The sequence below is a fragment of the Lutzomyia longipalpis genome, chromosome 1 (genome assembly GCF_024334085.1).
Source record: "Lutzomyia longipalpis isolate SR_M1_2022 chromosome 1, ASM2433408v1".
Classification (NCBI taxonomy): Eukaryota; Metazoa; Arthropoda; class Insecta; order Diptera; family Psychodidae; genus Lutzomyia; species Lutzomyia longipalpis.
This window is the reverse complement of record NC_074707.1, coordinates 4,862,952-4,876,585: the sequence shown is the minus strand read 5'-3', so window position 1 is coordinate 4,876,585 and position 13,634 is coordinate 4,862,952. Positions and strand designations below refer to the sequence as shown.

General features: G+C 36.3%; 4 protein-coding genes across 12 annotated transcripts in view; 2 read left to right on the top strand and 2 right to left on the bottom strand.

The window, feature by feature from the left end:
• LOC129786719 (glutamate-rich protein 2) overlaps positions 1-13,634 on the top strand; it is an 871,459-nt gene that overhangs the window by 840,825 nt on the left and 17,000 nt on the right. The gene's annotated exons all lie outside the window — the stretch shown is intronic.
• Positions 1-13,634, top strand: part of LOC129786663 (nuclear cap-binding protein subunit 1-like) — a 303,879-nt gene that overhangs the window by 273,245 nt on the left and 17,000 nt on the right. The window lies entirely within an intron of this gene.
• The window catches only part of LOC129786648 (mucin-2-like), a 247,544-nt gene that overhangs the window by 216,910 nt on the left and 17,000 nt on the right, over positions 1-13,634 (bottom strand). The window lies entirely within an intron of this gene.
• Positions 1-13,634, bottom strand: part of LOC129786643 (homeobox protein cut) — a 112,993-nt gene that overhangs the window by 87,113 nt on the left and 12,246 nt on the right. Inside the window, exon 2 of one of the 9 annotated variants that reach the window (XM_055821771.1) lies at positions 2,180-2,265. The exons of the other annotated variants lie outside the window; for them this stretch is intronic. Coding sequence (XP_055677746.1) covers positions 2,180-2,263 — 84 coding nt within the window. The 5' untranslated portion in view covers positions 2,264-2,265. The remainder of the gene's footprint in view (positions 1-2,179; positions 2,266-13,634) is intronic. 9 annotated transcript variants of the gene reach the window in all.

Below are 13,634 nucleotides of genomic sequence, written 5' to 3'. Positions count from 1 at the left end.
AAAGAATTTCGCGTGGTTCTCAATTTAATCACTCGTTGGGAATCTTTTTGGGATGAAGAGATGCAAATGAGGGTATCATTGTGCAAAAAATGGGAAAATGGGTGCGCGAAGGGAGAGAGAAGGAGAGATAATGGACCCCCCATATATGATTATTGTCGTCTTTTCTATCGCTGCAATTACTGAAGATGGAAACAATGCGTTGTATTGATCTCTGTGGCATTTTTTTTTTTGCAGAAAAACCCATCTCGTTTGCATCGCCCATGCCTCTCATTCATATGTTGCCCCCCGTGCATCAGCCCCTCCGGCAGAATTTATTGATTATTAATGTGTCAACTCTGTGGTGCATTTTAAATTTAGCCACAGTATTCATGCGGCAATGGTGCTCTTTCATTCCTCAGCATCGCGCGCGCTTTATGTTCCTCGTTCACCAATCTTCGCTTTGGTGCATTCAATGAAAATAATCGTCTGGCGAAGAGAGGCGAAGAATGGTGATGGAAAAAAAGTACAATGATCCATTCATATTTCACATTTTTAATACATTAAAATAACATTAAATTCATTCAAGACGCTCGAGACACTTCAGCCAGACACGGCGTGATTGTGTGGCGTGGTGTTCATTGAAGAAAAAAGGACCCCATCAAGGTGTGGCCTCCCCCAAAAAACATACTGATTATGCTCTCTGGGTTTCTGCTGGTTAGGTAGACACCGTACACAGAAGAAAAGGTGAGAATCTTGCTAAGATGTGAATTGTAATTAGGGTTACTCATCTTGCAGCATACACACTGAATGAATATTATATCCCAAAACAGAATCAAAATTCTAATTTTATACCAAGGGGTGTTTATCTGGCGAATATTTTGATTATTTTCGGCGAATCATCCGAATATTTTACGAGGTTTAAATTTAGTATTTTCTTAGCTTTCAATCCTTATTCGGAGAGTTTTTAAAGCTAAAAACCAAATAACTTTTTTCAGGTTGGATTTAGTACTTTTTAGGCTAAATTTTAGAACTTTTAGGGCTTGAATTTAGTATTTTTGTGCTTTCATCCCTTATTCTATACCTTTAAGATTAAAAGCTAAGGGTTGTTTATTTGCCGAATATTTTGATTTTTTTTGCGAATCATTGGAATATTTCCGAAGATCCGAATATCTTCATTCAGATAAATGCCCCTTGTTTTTTACACAAAGGGTTGGTGATTAATCTAAAACTTTTATTATTTCTGAAAATTATTTCTTTTCAAACCTTTTGAATTATTGTTTTTTATTTTAGTGAAAAATGTTGCATTTTGTCAATTTATTATTAAAAAGAATCTTTAAAAAAAATTAAAGCTGTTATCTATTAATTAAGAATTTCATAAAAAAATAAATATTCTTCTCAACAATTAAATAAATATTCACACAACTATATACATACTATACATACATAACATGCAGAACATACATAATCTAAATTCGCAAACTTTTCTCTCTGTCATTAGAATTATTGCACTCGCGCGGATTGTGTGGAATTTTGCGAAATATTTCATAAATTTCCGGAAATATTCCCCCCACCCACACATTTTTTTTGCTATATAGGCAATTTATCACACCTCAACCTCATGCTAGTTGTCTAATAAAAAAAAATCACAATAATTCTGTGGCGTCTCGGAGTGTCAACAATTTTCTCGATGTTTTTAATGCTATGTGGAAAAAAATATGTTTTTTTTCCCTCAAGTTCCGAGAGTCAGAATTTCTCTAAACTTCCACATGCGTGGGTGGGTTAACAGATGAGTAATTCTCGATAAATTTACTATGTTGCCTCGTTTTCTCTTTCTGCACACACAACAGCATCCATTCATAATATCCACTTTGGCTGTTTTTTTTCGCGCGCGCTCGCCGTTTTCGCATATACGCGATATTACAAAGTAATTTACAAATTACCCACCACGACACACCGCAGACTTCACATGATACGCTGGTGGTCAGTTCATTTGGGAAGTGCGTACGATGACCGATGTGATATTTAACAAAAATATGCTACATATGTAACATATATAATACATGCTATATAGAACGTATGAGAGAAAAGAGTCTCTCACACAATTTATCCTCTCACACGGAGGGAAAATATTCCACCCTGTTTTCCCCCCAAAGAAAAATGAGGGTGTGAGTGCGGAAAAATGGTTGGTGTCCTCACTCACCAAAGGGGAGCTCTGGATGAATCGGGAGCCTTGCGCACGCGACCCTTGCGAGATGTGAGGGTGGAAAGAACAGAAAAGCTTCATACCTGGAATGAGAAAGAGAGAAATACAGGTGAGGGGTTATAAAAGGTGAGAATTTCACTAATTATGCCTGAAAGATAAATTACAATGTGATGCAACAAATTTGATAAAGTTCAATAAAGTGGCAAAATATTCGCAAATGTGCAGATAGGATTAACTTTGCACAGCTCCAAGAAGGATCACAGTGTCAAACTAAACTTTTGTCGAGGTGTCAAATTAGAGAACATGCCCGAGACTATATCTGGATACAGGAGACATTGAGGCTTCACAATATATGTATGTAGTTTGTGTACACCTTTTGCAAAGCTTGCGGGGAGCTTTCGCGAAGGATTGGCAGGGACATATCGCACCATTTCTATTTGGATTTATTAATGCGACAAACAAAATTTTCACAGAGAAAACCATCCTCAATGTCCTCTCTTTTTCATCCCCTCAGGCCACCACCCACCCCCCAGAGCGACACGTCCGATGCCCAAAGCTCTTCCCGTCGCACATCTCTGCAAGAGCAAAGTTGCCAAAGAATTTGTACATGGAGCTGCAAAGTGCTCGCAGACGCCTTCTTTCACTTGTCTAAATTAATTTTTGTTTTTTTCTCTCTTTATTTCTTTCAGTCCTCACATCTTTCCATCCACTGCATTCGTCTTGAAGTACCCAATCAGGGGGTTTGCTACTTTTATATTTAAAAATTTTAAGAATTGAATTTATTTTTGTTTTGTTTTTTTTTTGTATCTTTCAGTCTTTAATTTAAACTTTATTCAATTTTTCTTTCTTTATTTTTTTTTTCAATTTCAACTGCTGATTGTAAAGGGGGTAACTTTATTATCAGGGAAATAAAGTGATATAATAATATATACTCTTTAAGAAATTATTCTTTTTAGCAATAAAAAGTTTCTTAAAAATTTGTGCGGAGAAAATAATTTTTTAAATATTTTTTTGAGAATATTTGTTGCAAGAGAATCACATGATTCGTTTAAGAATTTATAAAAATTTCTCATGTTCGCGAAACCAGAAAAGGGAAAAAATTGAAGTTTCGGGGATATTAATTAAAAATCTTTTTTGAGCTTTAGTAACTTGGAACTTTAGACGGTATGATACAAAATCTCTTTAAAAAAAATCGTGTGATTCTTGCAACAGTTTTTGTGATTCAATTTTTTTTTAATTTTTGAACTTAAAATTAAAAAAATTAAATAAATATTTAATAGAAATTCAAGGTGACTCTAAGAAGCATTTTTTTTTAAAGATAATGTTTTTTTTTATAAAATCTACAGAAATATTCTATTATGTTTTGCAGAATTTGCCAAGCAATTAAATTTTGTTTTTTACGAATTTGACGAAACAATAAAAACTGATTTGTGATTCATGAATCTTTCAGTTCTTTTTATTAGTTAAAAAATAGTATTACTAACTAGTGAAATATTATTAGAGTCCCAAATTGATTCGAGAATCATAAGATTTAATTTATATTTTTAATATTATTTATTGAATGTTTTTAAACGAGTTTTTATAAAATCCTAGTGCCAGAATTTTTATAAAAACTTTTTGCAAAAGATAGCAGAATTTACTGACAAAAAAAAAAACAGTAAAAAAAGTGAAAATATAACGTTTTTTTTTAGTAAAAAATAAACATAAAATTCTATAATAAAAATGCCAAAACTATTTTATTTCTTTAAGAATTAAATTCACAAGAAAAAAAATCCTTCAAGTAGTATGCCCCCTGATGTTACCCTTTCAGTATTCTGTAGAAGAGGTCCGTCCCTTGGCTGGATGCACTCTGTGAGTCGTATTTCGAATCAAAATTAAATTTTAATGGAAAATGTATTCCCAGATGATGCAACTTGTGTCAATAAAAGTCACTGGGGTGGAAGAGGCGAGCTTGTACTGTGAGAGCTTTCAGTGTAACACCCTTCCTTTTGCCCTCAAAAGCTAACATACTTTTCCTCCTTGGAAGTGAGTGCTATAGGGTAGATGGGAAAACCCAACCCTTGGAAGATGTGAAGGGGGAGAGAAGAAAAAAAGCTCACAGGACACGGGAAATCAATAAATAAATTGTGTGACGGAAGTAGATGGGAAGAGTTTGGAAAAAAAGCTCAAGTAGGAGTGAATGAGACAGGAAGCTTGGGCACGTGGTATATAGACAAATGCGACTAAAGTTCAGAAGCGAGAGCTTTACTGTGTGCGCCCCGGGGAGCTTTGTGCGGGTGAGCGAGAGAGAGAGGGTGGATGGTGCAAAATCGAAGCTTTCGAAATCAAATCAAAATGCTTCGGCAAAATAAACGATCAGGTTTCTTTCGAACGGAAAAGACGACTGGTCCAATATCGATGTTAGAGGCGTTACCAATAAAACGAATAGTGTGTGCTCCGCCCCATAAAATGGGGGGCCAGTGTGCTCCCCACCAATTTTCCCGATCTCTCTCAAACTCCAGAGGCATTGATATTTTATTGTACGCCGAACTTATACACTCCTATATCCCCCCAGATATATACAGACAACTTCTCTCTATCAACTTCCACCAACATTTCTGTCGTTCCCCGTCCAACACTACAACCCACCGATGCACTGCAATAAAACTTTTTACTCTCATTCGCTCTCTTTAGTTCTCTCTCTTGCTCTCTGCTATATAGTCGCACATACAGCATGTTGGGAAAAAAGGTATACAAAGAGAAGTTTTTCCACAACCAAGCAGACATACATACATCCGGAGAGCTATGTATGATAAGAGCTTTTATATGCAACACAGATGAATTATCGACGACCGAAGATGTACGAAGAAGATTGGAGCTTTTTCTACAACGGGTTTGAGTTTTTAAAGAAAAAAAATCCCATTATACCCGCCATGGGGGGACTTGTCTCTTCTCATTCTCTCTCTCGTTCTCTTTTGCTTTGCCAACCGATGAGACGGTTGTACATGTCGGCGAGCACACCTGAGCTATAGCACCTCAAACCATTTGCCAGCCAGAAGTACGCTGAGACAGAGCTGAAGGCACACCGCAAGATTTTGAAGAGAGACTTTGTGTGTACGATAAAATGGGAAAACTTACCAGCCGCCGGAATTGCGATGTCGCAGACGCTTTTTTCGCCTCTGAGCTTTTGCTATATATACCTCAAAGGGATGGGACGGGTAGGGGGGGGGGTGGTGTAGCATAAGTCCCTCAACACCGCAGGCCTAGTAATTTGCACATCTTCAAACCGACGTCAACGCCTTTTGGCGACAATTGATTGACACCTTCTCGTCAAATCCCGCTTCGAACTTTTTTTTTTATTATTTCTTCACACTTCTCACCCCCTCGCGGAGCTTCCATCTCACTCTAGCACACGCGTGAAGAAAAGCTCAGCAGGAAGAGCTTTTGAGAAAAACCCTATGTCTCCGCTGTAGCGTGCGCAGAGTGAGAAGGCAGATATGAGTCGTTTTTTTTCATCGTCGTTGCTATTTGAGAAAAAAGACATTCGATAGAAAGTGGAAATATATAAATCAAATATTTACGAGCAATATCCAGAGGAGGGTTCTTTCGCTTCGATACGGATTTTGTGGGATCTGATAAGACGACAGTGTGGCTCCACCTCCATCAATTTCTTTTTCTCATGCCACCCACTGTGCTCTCACCCCATCGAGCTTTTTTTTTCTTTCATTCTCCACATCTCTCTGCTTCTTTATTTATTTTTTTTTTGCTTCTTTCACATGGGATATATTCTTCTTGCCAACATCCCTGGTTGTTCGTCTTCGAGATTGGGAAAATCCCCGAGAGTTCTCTATGTTCCTCCAATACACACACACAAATCCTCCATAGCATTTTCCCAATGTCGATGAAGGAGTATAAGGACGCGCACGGGGGGGTGCACACAAATACATTGCACAGATGGGAAAAGCTCTCCCCCATTGAGAGCTTCGGGGGGGTGCCACACATAAAACTTTATGTAGCGCGCTGCGCAGGAGGAAAGGGAGTGATTCGAGAAAGTATTGGTTCTGGAGATTGCCTTTGCCAATGTATATAGTGCATTGGGGGGATGGAATTTTTCTCAAATCGATACACAACTCTGGGGGTTGCTGCACGCCCATTTGTGCTCCCTCAATCTCATCGAGGGGCGCCTCTCAGTGTGGCAGAGCGAGAGCTTTCTCCTTACTTTCGTCCACGAAAAAAAAGGAGGATGAAGAATTTTATTACATTCGCCTTTTTTTTTATTTTATACTTCTTTTTCCTCACCCTTCACACCCACCCACTATCGCCTCACTTCTCCGCGTACTATTCAATGCTGGAGATGGAAACTCAAACACGATTATTCTTCTGGGTATAAATTTAATTTTCCACAGCTAAATGCAATTTGCAAAAAAAAAGAAGTGGACAAGAAGACGAGCAGCAGCAGCGCTGAGACACCCTGTGCTGAGGATCATGGATGGATTTTCTTTGGCCAGACGGCTGTGAAAAAAACGCGACGAAGTGGAGTGAAAATATGGGTGAATATTTGTAATAATAACAAAAACCATACGTGGGCATATGTTTTCTTATATGTGGATAAAGTAAAAAGAAAAGAAAGAAGAAAAAGTCAGGGAGGGTCGAACAAACGTCTCATTGAGAATGTCGAACGGATATGGTATGATTCACGGGGCTAAATCAACTTCTTTGCATCCACTGAGACCCCATCGCGGCATTTTGAGTATACACATAGTAGCAAAACTGTCAAGACAAAGTCCCGCGAGGCAAATTGGACAAGAAGATGAAGAGAAGAATATTCAGCAATTAGGACAAAATGGCAAAAAGGAGAAATGGTTTAATTTTTTAAGCAAATTTTGCAAATAATTAGGTTAAACACTCAAGGAATTTTCCTTGTACAAAGTGTTGAAGATAATAACATTTAATCTCAAGAGGATCTTAGGTCTTTAATCGTGTTTTTTATTAAGTTTTTTTGTGAAGAAGAAAACTAAAAAAGAAAATCAAGTTTTTTTACAAGTTTAAAAATAAAGATTTTCTTTAAGATTAAGACGTTCTATCTTACCAATCCATTTGTGAAAGGTTTAAAAAATCATGAATATTTTATTTATCTCATCTTGTAGATTAAGTTTGTTCTACAATAATAAAAACAACTGTGAAAATAAAAAAAGAAATATTTCATTTTTATTAAAAAAAAAAGTCAAATTTTACTATATATTAATTTTCTAGCATATATATAAATAAGTTTGGAGTATTATTGTTGCAAAAATTCCACACTTCCGTGCTTGTCGACGCTATTTGGCGTTTTTTCTCATAATCTTTTTCTTCTTTAAAGAGCAAGAAGGAGAGAGAAGAATTTCCCCTTGAACTTTGTGAACACGAATTCAAGTAGCTCCACAGCAGAATCATTCGCCGAGGCACAAAATTGATTCAAGTGGCAATAAATAAAAGTTCCACGATTGAAATACGATGACAAGAGATCTCGAAGAATAATTTTCACTTATCCATTTTGATATTATTAAAAAAAAATGTCCCACACCCATCCTACCCCCGGCGAAAGGACCTCAAGATGAAGGGAGAAAAAAATGAAATGTGGGCTTTCACTCCACTTGAAAAATTCTCTTTGTCAATTCACATAAAGCCACAATGGATGATGGTATAAAAGTGGAAATCCATTAAAATATTGAAACATATCGAATGTGTCTGCCATCAATTTGTTTGGACTCTTTTTTTGTTGTTGTCAACCACGCTGCTCCCTTCTTTCTCAACACTTTCGTTGTCTCACGGAATGGGCCTCTTTTCCGAAGACTTACACCACCAGACGCTCTAAAATGTATAATGAAGGATTATGATGGGAGAGAAATTTTCATATGGTGTAGACACAACATCGAGGGGTTTACCACTTCACACAGCAGCAGCAGTGGCTTCTTTTGGGATGCGTTTCTGTGCAAAATCCGCAGAGAGCCAGAAGCTGTCTTTGAAATCATCTGGGTGGCACAAAAATCCTTTTCAGACTTTGAACATTTTCTAGGACAAACACCAAAACATAACTCCCTGTTGAGATGAGGAGGATGATGATCGGAGAAAGGCGCTCGGGCTGTTTTTTTTTCTTCAAACATATCCCTTTCTCAATATGCCTTCGTCTAAAGGACGAATAAGGGAAGAAGCATAGAGAAAAAAAGAGGAAAAATATGTGAAAGGATCAGGCTGGGAAATGGGATGTAAACATTTTACAAGACACAGAGCACGAGGAGACAGTAGATGGTAAAAAAAAGAGAACTGGAGCACTTGAAGTTGAACAATAAATTATGGTGAAATTATACGGAATTTATTTAAAAACAAATTCCCTCCCGTGGATGTTCTCAAAACTCTCAAATTCATAATTTTGAAAGAGATATGGCGCCATGGGACAAAGCATATTGATATTTATTCATAGGGAAATTAACCAAGGGGATGCGTAGGGCACATTTTCATAAATTCCGCCATTAAATTACACGTAGTAAATTGTAATATTTTTGGGAAAGTATTATTACACATTTTCTAACAATATTTTTATCTGAATAAAAATATTTGGATTATTCTGATGATTCGCCAAAAAAATCAAAATTTTTAGCAGACGTACATTTCTTTATTTTTTTTAGTCTAAAATTGGTAGAGACCTAGAAGCAAAGGCCTAAAGAGTACTAATTTCTAGGCGAAGTAGTAAAATTCAATTTAGAACTTTATAGGGTTCAATTTAGTACTTTTTCTCATTGTATTCAGTATACTTTTTCAGCCAGAATTTACATGTTTTTTTATTAAATTTAATACGTACTTTTAATTTATTGAAGTTAGTACTTTTTCGGCTTGAATTTAGTACTTTTTAAAATTTAATCTTAAGAAGTAAATTCAATAATTAAAAGTACTAAATTCTTATCCAAAACATACTAAATTCTAACCAGAAATACAGTAAATTCTAACTGAAAAAATTCTGAATTTAATCGGAAAATATACTAAATCTAAGCCGAAAAAGTACTTATTTTAAGCCTAAAAAGTACTAAAAATGTAAATTCTAACCGAGAAAGTATTAAATAGAAGCTGAAGAAGTATTAATAAATTCTATCTGAAATTGAGAATATTCAGATCTTCGGAAATATTGTGATTATTAATATGTAGTTAAAATATTCGGCATATAAACACCCCTTGTTTTCTAATTTATTTTTTAATTTAAATCATTTTAAAAGAAAATTTAAAAAAATTTTATTTTTTTTTTTCATAGAAAAAAATCTAAAAAACAACATTAAAATTCCCTTTCCTATGTGGAAAGCCTCTGTAAAATTTACACAATAAAATTAAATTGAAAATGATCGCACTTAATTAATTACGTGCGTGCTCTGTGTAATTATATAGCATTTAATTTATATACCCCGTCAATGGTGTAACTAAACATCACAGCCGTAGGGACTTCTTGCTGGCCCAATTCATTACTGTTGTGGAGTAAAAATATACCTACATAAAACAGTGAGTGAGAGAGTTGATTGACTTCACGTGAAATTGTATGCAAAGTTGAAAATATAAAAATTCACCTGGCAATATAGATGAGACTTACAGTGAATGATGGTATTAATTAAGAATTTTCACCTGTTGTGCCTATCGAGTGATCGTGAAAAGGTGGCCCGCATTGGTGAGGGGGAGAGATGATCAATTAATTGATTTCCGATGTTCTCGGGGCGTGTTGGTCGGAGAGAGAGTGAGAGAGATTATGCCCGGTCAATTGGGGCGGAAGTGTGTGAAAGTTGAAGGTCCTCATGACCCTCTTGATGGTGCGTATTAAGCGATTGAGACGTGCCTTTGGTACGAGGGTTGGCTGTGTGCTCACTTTTGGCTAAAGACGGCATGATGAAATGGTTTTGGGCAGTGAGAAACTTTCTTAAGTAACACGATGATGAACACAGAGAGATGTTGCTCTCATCCACCCCCTTGTTTGGATGTATTTTCACAATAGCCCGAGGTATAGGGCTGACTGTGAGAAGGAGCACCCCCTACCCCCAGTGTGGGGAAGACAGTGGCTGTGCGAAAAGGTCAGGGCTAAGGGCTACTTAAGTACTCGAAGGATTCAAATATCACAAGCGTGTGTGTATGAGGGGGCGTTTTACCAAGGGTTGGGGAAGAAGTTGTACTCAATTGTTGTCGCAAGTTGAGAATTTTCAGTAGTAAACTAGGGAGGGGGAAGGAGGGGAGGTTATCTTAAGTGATTTTCCTCCCAAAACACAGAGAGAAGAACACCCAACGATATAGGGAGTTTGTTACATGAATTGAGCGTCCCCCATCCGCCACGCACACACTTCTTGCCAGACGATTAATTAAGAAATTGAACAATTACCGACGTCTGGGTATTTTGAGGTTGAATTTTACACGAATGAGTAAAGTGCATTGCATGCATCATTATAATAGTCAACAAAATGCACTGTAGTACACAACCTAATGCAAAAATGTACGTACATATATGTGGAATATATCGCCCCAAACAAGCACCATACAGTGAGAAACGGAGGGCCCCCAAAGAGGCATCACCCACAGACAACCATGGAAATGTTGATGAGGTGAAAGAATGAGACGAGCGCGGGGGGATATGTTGGTAAGCAGAAAATCCAATTGAAAATGAAATTGTGGCTGGTTGTGTGATGGCGTCGTGCCTCATGCTGAGACCACGTGCTCCCAATTTTTTGGTGCTCTTGCGCTCTCCCATTTTCGCGCTTTTCCAAAAACCTCCCCCCGCAAGATAATTTATGTGACACCGCACAGAGCCTCCGAAAGCTCATTTTTTTTTGTAAACTTGGAGGGGCCAAATATGTACACATTGAACAATGCATCAAATGATCCAATATCCCAAGGAAAGTCTCCAGACATATCGCATTGACAATGGAAGAGAGGAGGTTAAGTGGGCCAAAGCTGCGAAGCAAACATACAAAATGCTAAAAATAGGCAAAAAAAAGTGTCACACTTCCCCAGACAATTCAGTCAGAAGATCATAAAAATTGAAAATTTTATGTGTCTTGTAAGGTCAAAAACAGGGCAAAGTTGTTAAGAAAAAAATGTAGTTTCTTAGAAAACTAACAAAGCGGAATTAAATTCTTATTTTTTTTTAATTTGAGATTTACTTTTATTAGAATTTATTGAACTTTTAATAAGATTTTATTTCATAGAGTTCTAGATTCTCTTTTGGTAAATTATTATTAGAATTTTTCAATTAGGAATTTAAAAGAACTTTTTAGACATCTTTTATATTGGTTTAAATAGTCTCTGGAAATTTTTATTGAAAAGGATTTTTCTTTAAATAACTGTCTTTTGCAAAGGAAAAAATAGATTTCAAACTTTCTTCTTTAAAGCTTTTTAAGAGCTTTAAAATAACTTCTTAAATTTTTTTTAAAATCTTATCTCTACTAGACAGTTTTTTGTTAGAATTAATTAATTATTTATCAGGATTTTTATTTTTTTATTCATTCAATTTTAATTTTTCATTTTTCTGAAAAAATTCAGAAAATTCTTTTGGAAAATTCTATTTTGCTTTAAAAGATCATTTTTTTAGGAAATTAAAAATTTACATTTCAGCTACTCCTTCGCAACTCCTTTCAAGAGCTTTAACCAACAAATTCTTCAAGAAAAACGATTTTTAAAAATCACTTCTCAGCTCTTTTAAAATTCAAAATAGAAACATTTGGCGCCTTAAAATTAATTATGCTTGATTTCATCAATTTAAATAGTTTTTTCTCTCTCCACGTAGCAAAAAAAAAACCTCAATCGGATGCCTTGTTGACTGATCTCATGGGATTATGAAGAAATTTCCCATCGACATGGCAATATTGCCGGTTGAAAATAGATTATTTTGTTTATCACTGAGGCACGATCAACCAAAATAAATGCTCAAGAGTGTCCAACCTCTCGATCGCATAACGATCGATGCTCATTTTCATAATTTTCCCCCCAAAAGCGCGTAATGTGGCACAATGGGGATCACGTGGTGTGGCTGTTAGACTCCAGAAAAGAGAGAAGATCGCACGTTATTCACGGTAGTGACCTATAACGATCACCTCAGTGATCTCTCATGCTGGGCTCTGGGCTATTGCTTGTGACACGATCAAAAGTGATGATGATGATCGAAGATCATTGCTATTTGTCCTGTTTACTGATCTTCGGTTGTATGTGTGTGTGTGACAGGCCGTGTGGCACGTAAAAAAGGCGTCGTGGCGCGCAACCAAAGAGGAATGAGTTGAAATGGTAGTAAATAAAAAAGTCAAATAAATGACACATTTTGTCGATCGATTTACAATCCTTGGTGGTGGTGTCTTAAAATAAATCAGTCGAAGGAGATTATTGCTCTATGGATCTCGTTCTTTTTTTTCTCCTATTTTCCACACAGAGCGTCACTTTGGGTCTAATTTTAAAATTCATCATGAGAATTTTCCAATGATCTCCTATACCGCATTATTGCAACCTCCAAAAAAAATAACTGCCAAAGATCACTGTAAGATGCGATTCTTTCACGGGGGATTTTCCAGCAACTGAAATTCGAATGAAATTGGAACAAAGGAAGTGGTAGAAGAAAATTACTCAAAGAAAAAAAATGAAACAAGAACCGATCGTTACCTATAATGCTGTGTAGCATAGGAAATAGACGACGGCGGTATTGCAAGATCGCGTGTCTGTGCCAATTGCAAACTTTATTGTTTATTCACTTTGCTCGAAAAATGAGTTTTCTTTCCATTCCCGCGCGGGAGAGTGAGGGAGATAGACATCATCAATATCATGTGGTTTATTAGAGAAAAAATTAATGTTGCCATCAGGTTTGAATGAGATTTGTTATTATTGTAGATCTAAGCTGATTTTAATGAGAATTATTGCTCTCACAACAGAAATGAATTGAATTTGATTCTGATGAAAATATTATACTTCCAACAATACATTGGCCAATATATATATTGTAAATTCCGCTGCTTGCGGAGGGAGAAGGAAATTAACCCGCAAAAGACATGGATTAAATGGAAATCACATGCGATCGCATCCGGTCAAAAAAAAAAAAAACTAAATCAACCCATTAAATGCTATTGGATTGGATGACTTGGACGGGATTTTTGACGCTGTATGACGAAATGGTTGGATGTCTATTTTGCTCTTTTTTCCGATGTTGGGAAATGTTTATTTTATTGTCGCGCTGTTTGGTTAATTAAATCACAATTTTTTCCCCTATATACAAGTCCCCAAGTCATTCAATTTTTTTTTCTCAAAACTGCCGAGGGAATTATAGTGTTTCAGTACCATTGGATGGGAACTCAATGATCATATTTGTCAACAGAAGCCAATTTCCACATGTTACGAATTATTCCGCGCACGATGAGACATTGGACTGAATTATATCAGAAAGTATGGATTTTAGATTAGAAATGCCATTCAGATGCGATATGTTGCCACT